We start from the raw sequence: 11,741 nt of genomic DNA, 5'->3' as shown, positions 1-11,741 counted from the left end.
TCAGCTTCCACAACATCGCTCTCGGTGCCAGTCATGGTGTCTGTCTAATGCTGAAAAATAAACCGAACTGGAGGAAAACGGGGGAAGTCAAAAAAGGTTAAGCAGACCTCATCAAATAAATTATGTTTTTTGTAGTATTTCACCACAAATCTGAGACATCCAGATTTTTGTGTTTATTTCCTTAAACACTGTGACGTGTAAAGTTTTCATTCTTTTAACCATAGGCTTTTAAATACTGTCATTCCTGATCCCTTGGACGTTTCAATCATTTTTCAAGGATCGTCTCATCCGCTTATTTCCTTCCTGGCGGTCTTCCATTTTGCATTCTCACATACTTTGCCCAGTGATACGCAGTTTTCTTTCTTCACCTTTTTATACCATACTGGTTCTTTGAGAGGCTTCATCCTGGCCGGCACTATTCCAGCCAAGGGGGAAGAGGACTTCCTGACGCTGGCCGCTTCACGGCTCAGCCGCAGGAAACGCGTCATTGGAGCTGCTGTAGGTGTGGCCATGGTTCTAATACTGTTGGTGGCCATTCCCCTGCTGGTCCACACAACCAAAGGGGGGAACACTGGAAATGCAGGGAGTCATTACGAAATGCTTGGGAGCTGCAGGATGGTATGTGACCCCTATGCTACGTCTCAGCCTGGCCAGGAGCTGACAGCTGTGTCTCCACCGCCCCAGGATTACTCTGGGAAGAAGCTAAAGTCTGGGCTTCGTGGGCCCCCAGGAATCCCTGGCCCTCAAGGAGCACGTGGACCCCCTGGAGAGCCAGGCAAACCAGGACCACAAGGGCCACAAGGTCCAGGTCCTGGTGGCTACTCTCCCTCACTCTACACTCCCAAAATTGCCTTTTACGCAGGGCTACGCAAGCAGCATGAAGGGAGTGAAATACTGAAGTTTGATGACGTGGTGACCAATGTAGGTAACTACTATGAGCCCACCACTGGCAAGTTCACATGTCCTCTCCCTGGCATCTACTTCTTCACCTACCATGTTCTAATGAGAGGTGGTGATGGGACCAGCATGTGGGCAGACCTGAAGAAGAACGGACAGGTTAGTAAATGTGTGTGTGCATGCACGCATTTAGATGTGTGAACAACAGAGGGTCTACATGTACAGTATGTGTTTATATATATATATGCACACACATGACCATACAACAGATTTTCTTTCACTGCTGACCATCCTGTGTTACCATTGACTAGCATTCACCTCAGTATCATTGAGCTCTTCAGATTCAGCGCACATTCCACTTAGCAGGTGGAAACATGACAGCCAAAGAATGAAATAGCAATCGTTCTCTTCATTAAGGGGAATCCCTGCTATACAGTCTAAAATCACAGCTACGGATATTTGCATTCTCACATGTACTGTGGCTAAATGACAAGTGGCAGAATGCAGCTGCCGCTGCCAAAAGGAACTGTCTAATTAGTAAGTATCATACACAGAGCTTGATTATCTCCTAAACAAAGTGCAAAAGAGCACAGGAGAAATGTCTGTCAGTATGTGGACCAGTCAGTTTACACCTCAGCTAAATAAATATTTAATGTAAAATTGACAGTCCACTCATCCACTCCCTCATTCCCCAGACACTAATTAAAGGCAGAGGGGCTGATGAGGGGAAAAAGGAGAGACGAGGTGGGATAAATCACAGGAATTTCATCAGAGGACTCCAAATTCAGGAAACATTCCTCAAGTTGCTATTCATTCATTCATTCACCAAGGACCTCAAATGCAAATACTCCCTGCTCAGACCTCACTCTCTAGACAAGTAGTGCACCAAGGAACAAGTGTACATGGGCTAATGTAGGCTCACACACGCTGTATGGTTTGAATCCACATTTGTAAATAAGGTTTATATACATATGACCTTGTATATCCCACAAAGGTGAATAGGTGTTTAAGGCTGCCATTAATGTCCTATATTGCCATTAAAGTCATCTTAGTCTGCTAAATAATGTATACATTTTAGATTAGATCCCCTGAACACCCGCTATACTTTCCTCTTCTAACCTCTCCCCAGCTTGTTCATTGATTCTCCATTAATTATCTTTTCACTCAACTCAATCATTTAACCTCACCAAGGTCCATGTGACACCCGCCTCCTTTAACAGGTATGTTAAATAGAGCACTCACCTAACAAGGATCTACCTAGAGATGCAGGTGGATGGAAATATATGAAGTGCTGTCTGATCATGTTTGGAGTTATTGAAGCCCTGAGGCATAGGTATCGTCTCCCTGTCAATCAGTGGCTAGGTTTACTACATGGGCACTATGTCTGACAGGTGGCATTCCTAACTATACAATCAAACAGCCTGTTTTTATCATTGCTGTAGGTGCTGAGGTTTTACTGGATATTTTGTCTGCCCATTGGGTTTGTCTGAACCCCCTCCAGCACACACACACACACACACACACACACACACACACACACACACACACACACACACACACACACACACACACACACACACACACACACACACACACACACACACACACACACACACACACACACACACACACACACACACACACACACACACACACACACACACAAAAATAATTGCCGTAGCCACAAATTTGCCACCTTCCCTTTTATACTCGCTGTTGTAACTTTTACATCTTAGTGGATAAGGTAATTTGTAACCTTGGGTTTGTTAGGCAGCCAGTCCTACAGATTCATGACTTAGACAGGTTCAGCGCGAATGAATGAAACACTAGAGACTCGACGTGCCCCAACGTCTACTTGGAAACAGTGAAAGTAGAAAGTAGGGTGAGCAAAACAAGACAAGTGAGTTGATGGGAAGATCAGGGGTGGAGCAGAGGAAGATAGATGACTTAATGGAGGTGTGGAGACAGTGGGCTGGTAGACGAGGCATCAGGGAGGCTGGTGGTGAAGGCCGGGATGAGATCAGGCACGATGACCAATGGACACCCACGTCTAGGCTTGACAAGTGATCAAGGTCGGCCAGAGAAAGAGAGAAAATTGGATTGCAAACTGCGTTTATGGACCAATTACAGATAGGGAGTGTTTCAAACCAGTAAATTAATTAATTCTGCCAATAGATTTCCTCTGGGAAGTGTTGATGTATAACTCCTGTAACTTTGCTAATGATTTGGCAGTTGGACTTATGTCACGTGACACGAGTGTGGTATAATGCGATGCCAGGATCTCAGGAGGATGTGCTGACTGTGGCCGAGCTTCAGGGGGATTCCTATAGATCCGATAGCTATTACCTTCACTAAATCCCCACTCTGTAAAGCCTACCTGCTCACACTTCAATCTAACGTTCACAAATCATTGCAGTATGACAGGGTTTCAGAGTTAGGGGATTTGTGATTGAAGGGGTCACACTTCAGTTGCTTCCATGTTTGTAATGTGATGGTAATTGACTTTCAGCTCCAATGTATGATGTGGATGATGTTCAACACTGTTATCCTGTTAAATGTTGAAGGTCCCATATTGTAAAAAGTGAGATACCATGTCTTTTTTTCTTTACTATGTAGAAGGTTGAGGTGCTATTTAAATACTATGACAGTATTAAAACACTCAATCCTCAGAGAAATGCACACGGCCTGTAAACTTTAAACGAGCCGTCAAGACTTCTGTGTACTCTATATATAGGCAGATAGTGCCATTACAATGCTGTTACAGTCGTTCCCCGGCTGCAATGACGATGCAGAGATGCCGAGATGTAGAAGACCCAGAAACGCTGACCAGTCAGAGACGGACAACTGTTAAAAATAAACCTTTCGGCTAACAGTGAAACATTTTCAGGAGTGTTGATCAATGTGCATTGTACCTGAAAAAATTAAATAAAAGAATGAAAATAGTAAAATAATTCAGACCATTAATATAGCAGCAAACAAATATTTGCTTTGTGAAAATATAGTGGAGTAACGGTGACCTGAGCAGAGAATGAACTCACTCTCATGTGTGTGTCTCCTATGTGTATGTGTTGTAATCTGAGCAGGTGGCCACTAAGAAAAACTCAGTATTTCATGCACTGGGGTAAGATCTGTGAGAGTCAGTACTTTAAGTACAGGTCCTTTGAAGAGACGTGCTAAAAACAAACGTTTAAGAGAAAAATAATGTGTTTTTTGAACATTACAGCATGTAAACATGTTCTATTAGAAGTATGAACCTGAAAATGAGCATAATATGATAACCCAGTTTGGAAAGATGATGTATTCATGTTATATCCTTAGATACTTTGTGATTGAATATTGATTAAGTCTTAAAATAAATAGTTATGAATGCACTTCTCATTGGCGCTTAATCACTTTATTCCTAAATCACTGTCAAGGATATATGACTTGTTTGCTACTTAATATTCCAGCTAGGTAGCAAATGTTATTAAGACAGTCTATGCTAATGTTGGCATGCTTTATGCTGTGAAGGCTGTTAATACGTCATGCGTACCTTCTCAACATGCTGCACAACTTTTCCTTTTCCCCTCATTAACTAGTATCGGGGCTGTTCACCTACTCATTTATATTCCCATAGGGCACCACATAATATCTATATTAAATATTCTTAATACAATGCGCAATGTAGACAAATAGATACTGAGCTGGCTCCCATTTAATCTCTCCCTTGTATTTTCACCTGTCACAGACTCTTTTAATAGCTCAGTTTAAGGTCAAGTTATTTCACACGGCAGTGTTAAAATGTCATCACTCGCTGTAATGGCCGCTACCTGTATTAACTTCTCCAGTGCAGACGTATATATGCTACAGGTGAAATATAATTAGCTTCAGAGTGAAGGGCAAGAAAGTATTAGATACTTATTACTGTATATTGTTCTGTGAAGATAAATCAAATGTCTTTTAAGTCGGATATCTCAATAAAATATCAAAATGTCCCTCTGATGAAACACATACTTAAAATAAGTTAATATCTTTCATATTGTGTAGAGGTTTGACCATTATAGAGCAGTGGACCACAGACTGTAATACTAAATGGCAGGTCATAGCAATCCATGGTATGCTTCAGTGCTACAGTCACTTGTGGCCATGTAATCCCCAGGCTCCCAAAGGAGAGTGAAAACCTATTCAATAAATATTCTATTTCCACAACATTGCCCCCCTCACCAGCCCCAATGCTCCTGCCATGTGTTGGAGTCCCTTAGGTAAGTTTAACAGCTACTTTTCTATTGTCTCCGCTCTAAGAGGTCAGTATATCTCACTGAATGAATCCTGTCAGTTTTATTACCAGTGGAGCACAGACCCACAGATAAAAACAAGACTTCATATACACCCACATCTCACCGGTCTCACAAAATAGCCTCACTTGATCAGTCTGTTACTCTAGGCCCCCTCCCTCCCCTTTCCTCAGCCCCCTGGCCCTTGTTTTTGTTTTTTCCCCCCTCCCTTCTTTTTGTCTATCCTTGTCTGTCTTCAGCACTGCAGCTCCACTTGTATAGAAAATGACACCGCAGCTGCTCCCCACAACACCACCACCACCACCACCTTCGCCACCCCTTCCTACTCCCTCCTCCTCGCCTGTGCCCCAGCACAACCCCCCACCCCCCACCCCCACTCCTGCTCCCAGGCGTGTTTACTGGAGGCCCTATAATGAAAGGGCTAGGCGGAGACAGAGACAGCCACAGGCAAACCCCGGGGGCCCCTGCCTCACGGCTCACAACCCATCCAGCTCCAGGATCAGCACAGTGTGCTGCCTGGTTCACACGGATCAGTCTGTGTCCTCCAGCCGTATCCATCTCCTCTGTCGGCTTCCTGTCCTAATCCCACCACGGCTCCCTCACGCCTCTCTGTCTGGCGTCTACATTAATAGATGCCTTGTATTTTTCCTTCATGCACAGGACACCATCTGTAGCCTCAATTCATATAACATATATTGGGAAAATGAGATCGAAACTGACTGATGAATATTATTCTGTTGTACAGTACTCTGCTGCACTTTCATGCATTAAGTCATGAGAATCAAAGAAGGCCTGAGGGGCGAAAGATCTCTGTACATCTCCGTCCGTTACACTGTTTGGCCAAAATAATGAGCAGGATGACATATGCCTTGTGTCGATAGGAAGTCACAAGAACAACATCACTGTCAGATGCAGCCAAAGATGCAAATGTGATATTGGCTGTCACTACACATGTCAAGCAGAACAACAATATAACCTTTACAGATGACAAAGGATTGGTGCCATTATTTGAGAGATGGTCTTATGGGGGCCTAGGAAAGAGTTTGTTCAGTGATTAATTATACTAATTGGCCAGCCCGGATAACACAATAGTACCCAAAACGTAAAAAAACAAAAAGAATTGGGATTATATCTGTGGGCTGTTCATTTAAAAAAAAAAATCTCTTCTTGATTTTCTTTTGAGGAACATGGATAAAACTAGAATGGCAAATACAAATATAAAGGATGTGAGATTACATAAGAATATTTGAATCTCTCCAACTGAACCATATTTCCATTAAAGGATCCATTAACAAACCAGTTACCAGCATATTTGTAAACCTCTCAACCATAGGATGAGGTCATTCTACAGAAATGGTGTTTTTTGACCATTTTGTTGCCCTATATGCCATATTACCATTGGCGCCCCTTAATGATGTTTTAATTTCCATAAACTTTCACTTAACTTATTTTAAAACATATTTTATGCAGCAATTCAGTAGTATATACATATGATTTCTACGAGACAGGGATGCCATGAGCGTATATCTACATGCACACCAAAATAAGAATTTAAAGAAATTAGTGAGGTGACATTACAATATCTTGATTATGTAAATTAATTTTGCACATGATTTTAAAGATATAAAGTTTTCTGGTTGTCTGAACAGATCTTTTATCTTTTTTCTTTTACTTCCTCCCACACACTCTTTGTCATAGACAGACTGGGGAAAAGACGTGTCACTATATCTGACTTTCACCTCATTGTTTTTCTCCGCTGATGCCATGTTTCTTTCTAATTCCTTTTTGTTTAACTTTTCCTACATAATGCAGCTTCAGTTCACACTTATCCTACATCAAAATGTGAAAAGATGAATAGCCCTAGGCTGCGTTCTGCCTAAAAACACCTCTTTGGATTACAGCATCTGAAATATAATGAAACAAGACTGCTGCAGTAGTGTAACAATTGTTATGGTCCGTTTTGCTGTGTGGTTGTTGAGCTGCGAAGCCTCAGGAGATCGACTTCTCTGCTCCCTTAATCAATCTGGTTTAGACTGGATACAGGGACATGCTTTACCACTTGTACGTTTCAAGCAACATCCATGACCTGCATTTAATTTAAGGAGACCTACAGATAGTGTACAAGAAATTGAACACAACTCAAGGATTGATGGATGGTGAACAATATGGCACAGGCAAGGGCAAAATGGACAGGGGGGGGGGGCTTTCTTTTCAGTTACAGTAATTCAGGCTCTGTTGCTCAGTGATTGACTGTTTTCAAATTGATGCATGCTCATTGGGGAGATAGAGGCCCCAGTGAGGGGAATGACATGATGGTAGTTGAGTTGCAGATCATATTCTGTGGCTGTCATGGAGATGTGCGTGGCTTGTCTGGTTCCTGACACAGATTGAGTGCTCCCACCGTAGATGGACACTGAGCCAGACACAGGGCCACTGATGGCTGACATATGTCTGATGATTGGAGCTGCTTCACTAGAATTGTTGATACAGCCGACGTAGGAAATTTAGCAACCTAGTATATGATTATACTTCAATCTTTTGCATGACTTAAATATCACTTCATTAAATAATGCTTGGTATGTCGCTCATAAGATTAAAAGTACAATAATAAATAGACAAATCCTGTTTGTGTACATGTGTACACACTACATGTGTAACCCAATCTAGGCATATGTATTTAAATGTCTACAATGAGTAAACCCAATTAAATGTGTTAACAAACAAGTAAAGATCCACTGCTGCTGGGTCAATAAGACCAAACTCACACACAGCATGCAAATGTGAAACTGTCTGGCTTCAGCACAGCAACTCAATATCATGCATATTGAGCCGGCCCAGGATCATAAGCAACAGGTCAATAGCTGGTACAGATAGTGATGCTGTTTCTCGGCTGCGCTAGTTTCCCCAAAGACAACCTGCTGTCCCCAGTGAGTCCGCTTATCTCCACAAACCAATCAGATCACCATCCTCAATCCTTCGCCCTGAGCCCCAGCTGTGGCTGATCAATAACAGGCAGAGTGGCTGTGGTCTCTGTTCACCTTTGGGGGTCACAGGTCACAGTCCTATTCATTTGTTTATCCAGAATAAATGCAAAGGTGATGTCATACTCATGAGTGTCTCATGGAAGCTTTTGGAAGCTGTTAATAATTGATCATGACCCAGCCTGAAAAAAGGCGATAGGAATGAGATATAGCAGTTTTAGTTTTTAAAGATCCCATATTATGCTCATTTTCAGGTTTATACTTGTATTATGGGTTTCTACTAGAACATGTTTACATGATTTAATTTTCAAAAAACGCATTATTTTTTCTCATACTGTCTGTCTGAATATACTTGTTTTCACTCTGTCTGAAACGCTCCGTTTTAGTGCCGGTCTCTTTAGGCCGGTCTCTTTAAGCCCCCCTCCTGAAAAAGCTGCTTCTGCTCGGTCTTCCACTTCCAACACTTTCTACCTATATTTATTAGAGTTGGGACTTCACAACCACATTCAATTCCTGACGGCTTGTTTAAAGGCACAGATTCTGAGTATAGGCTGTGTATATTTCTATGGGGATTGAGTATTTATACAGTTCCATAACCTGCTTTATAATAAAAACACATATGGAAAGGCCACTTTTTACAATATGGGACCTTTAAAGAGCTGCTGAGCTCCTGGAGGTGTCGAGTAAGTGACATTTGTAAGTGTTTGTTCAGTTTCGCCCATGTTCTAATTTTCAATGCGTGTGTCCTCTGTGGGTGACAGGTAAGAGCCAGCGCCATCGCTCAAGACGCTGATCAGAATTACGACTACGCCTCCAACAGTGTGATCCTGCATTTGGACGTGGGTGATGAGGTGTGTGTGCAGCTGGATGGAGGAAAGGTCCACGGAGGGAACACAAACAAGTACAGCACCTTCTCTGGCTTCCTCATCTATCCAGACTGAATCTAATCCTTACTCACAGAGAATGGACACCAAAACACACACACACACACACACACACACACACACACACACACGTATGCAAATGAATGCAAATACACAGACATGCACATGCACGCACGCACGCACGCACGCACACACACACACACACACACACACTCACACACTTGTACGTATGCAAATTAATGCAAATACACGGACATGCACACACACACATTGCCTGCATGTACACACAAACAGATACACACATTAATGCAAGCAAGCACACACATACAGACATCCTGAGATTACAACAGAGTACAGAAGTGTGGCTAGAGTGAAAATTAAGTTAAGTGGAATTTAGTGGAGTTGTGTGATTTTGAGCCAAACATCGTGCAATTATTGATGCCCTTTGTGCAAATATGAATATCAGAAGATGTACAGTATAGGTTCACATAACAATTGCACGCTGTGGCTCTGAAATATCTAAAATACTTTAATTAGTTGCATATACTGACATTGTGTGAACTAGAATATAACACCATCAGTCTAATTGTTTTTTTTAATGCAATAATGATGTTGAGGGTGCCATTAATCAAGAAGATTAAGCTGAGGCAAACACACACCTACTGTATTCCAGTCTTTACCTTATACATTTCTGCATTTCTGCTCTCCGTTCCTGTGACCTCTGGTCGAATGGCCTGTCTATATTTTGCAAATCATTGTTGTAAAATATTTTCCAGATGTGAATTACACCAGTTGAAATGAACCCTCCTGTTGTGATTCACCCTGCATCAGGGCGTACTGATTAAAATAAGGCCAACTGGATAAACACAGATGTTTGCCCCGCTGTTCCTGTTTCCATCATGACACAGGATATTACACAGCAAGATAAAACAAAAACATATTACAAGGCGACACATTCTCTGGATGGCCCTTGTGTGTGATGAAGTTTTAATTGCCAAGTGCATTATTGCCAATATTGTGTGTATGTGTGCGTGTGTGTGTTTCAGTATGAGTGGATATAAAGATACAGTAATATAATGAGGGAGTGAAAAGTAAAAGCTGGAGTGTTTTACTTATGTTAAATGTTGTACAATACATTACAGGCACGCTACTGTAATTACACTGCCATACTTACTTAGTACTTTATTTTTGAGAGACCCAGTCAAAGTATCATCATATGTATAAACAGTAATCCTGGGATGGCCTATCTGGTATGTTGAATAGGATCAGTAGACAATTACTATTAAAATATCTATCCCTACCGTGTCTGTGTTCTTACATGCTTTTTTGGCGTGGCAAAGTTCAGGGCTGAATAAAGGCATGAAGGTATGTTCAACAGTCATAAACACACGCAGAACCTTGTTCGGGTATATTTGGTGTGACCACTTGAACTGACTGGGGAGAAGTGAATATGTGACAAGACTGCACGGGCTTACAGCTGAGATCGAAGCAACAGTGGAGGAGTCACTGCCTGCTGCAACATGGATTTCCAATATGTCTTAAGACACTGTTTAAGACTCAAACATTAATACCGCTAGCGTATATTGATCCCTGCTTATAATACACCCAGGATCTCCAAAATCCAGCCGATGTATACATTTTAAATGTAACAATATTCTGATCAATTGTGCAAACAAACCAAATTGGTTCAGTGTCCAATGAGGCTTGACAGTGTTTATCAGAATTTTGAACTAAGATCATTTGTTGGAGAGCTCAACAATACCAACAAATACGCCCAGGGAATATGTGAAATCATCCTTAAATAATATTGCTACATTTATCTTAATTCCTTGATAGTCCAACAGGGATTTTATGGAAGTCATTGTGCCCTTTCTCCCTCACACACAACCACTTATCCAGTGATTGTATATGTCTGAATATAGTGTTATGGAAAATAAAACTTAATCAGTTCCTAAATTTTATTTATCAAAGTATGAACTGCAATTTATAACTATTTTCATTATGAATTACGGTTGTTTTTTTGATTAAACATATGATTGTGTGGTCTTTTAAATGTCCAGAAAAAAAAAAAAAAAACTTCTTCAAATGTCTTGTTTTGTTTGAGCAACAGTATCAAAACTCAAATACATTCAGTTTAATACAAGCGAACGAAAAATAAGCAAATGCTCCCATTTGAGAAGCTGGAACCTGTGGATATTGGGCATTATTACATGAAAATTAATCTGACAGTAGACCAAACCTGCCATTCTATCTCTGTGCCAATAGTCAGTGTTACCCAATAATCTAGCTGTTACTTTTGTTTTTAAATCAAATTAAGAGAAAGGTAATTGGAATACCATTTTGTTTTTGCCATTGCCACTAGCTTGAATAGACTGAAATATTTAATAAATCTAGTCTTATGGTTTCTGAATAATCCATAAACTGTTACAAATGGTGTGAAAGAACTCATAAAAACTGTAGATCTCTAAACTGTGAGTGTCATTTCACAATACATAATTGGGCAAAAACAATCGTACCTAACTGCTTATCACAACTATGTGTGATATAAAACTACAGTCAGTTGATCAATATCCCCACTTTAACAGTTTCTAAACCAGGAAGAGTAGTCCTCAACATTAAAGAGAATGAATGCTGAATACCACTTAGATTACTGGCTAAAATAAAAGTAGCTAATTAAAGTAGAAGAGCTGGTGTCATTCTAGACT

General features: G+C 41.1%; 1 protein-coding gene across 1 annotated transcript; it reads left to right on the top strand.

Moving 5' to 3' along the window:
- Nucleotides 1–510: 510 nt before the first annotated feature.
- On the top strand, nt 511–9,093 carry c1ql4a (complement component 1, q subcomponent-like 4; the record flags this gene model as incomplete). The annotated part of the gene is made up of 2 exons (XM_083920616.1): nt 511–1,056; nt 8,914–9,093. The coding sequence occupies 2 exons, from the start codon at nt 511–513 to the stop codon at nt 9,091–9,093; spliced, it is 726 nt and encodes a 241-aa protein (XP_083776742.1).
- Between the last annotated feature and the right edge of the window lie 2,648 nt (nt 9,094–11,741).

The sequence above is a fragment of the Echiichthys vipera genome (assembly GCF_963691815.1).
Source record: "Echiichthys vipera genome assembly, chromosome: 9".
NCBI lineage: Eukaryota > Metazoa > Chordata > Actinopteri > Perciformes > Trachinidae > Echiichthys > Echiichthys vipera.
This window is presented reverse-complemented; position numbering and strand designations above follow the sequence as displayed.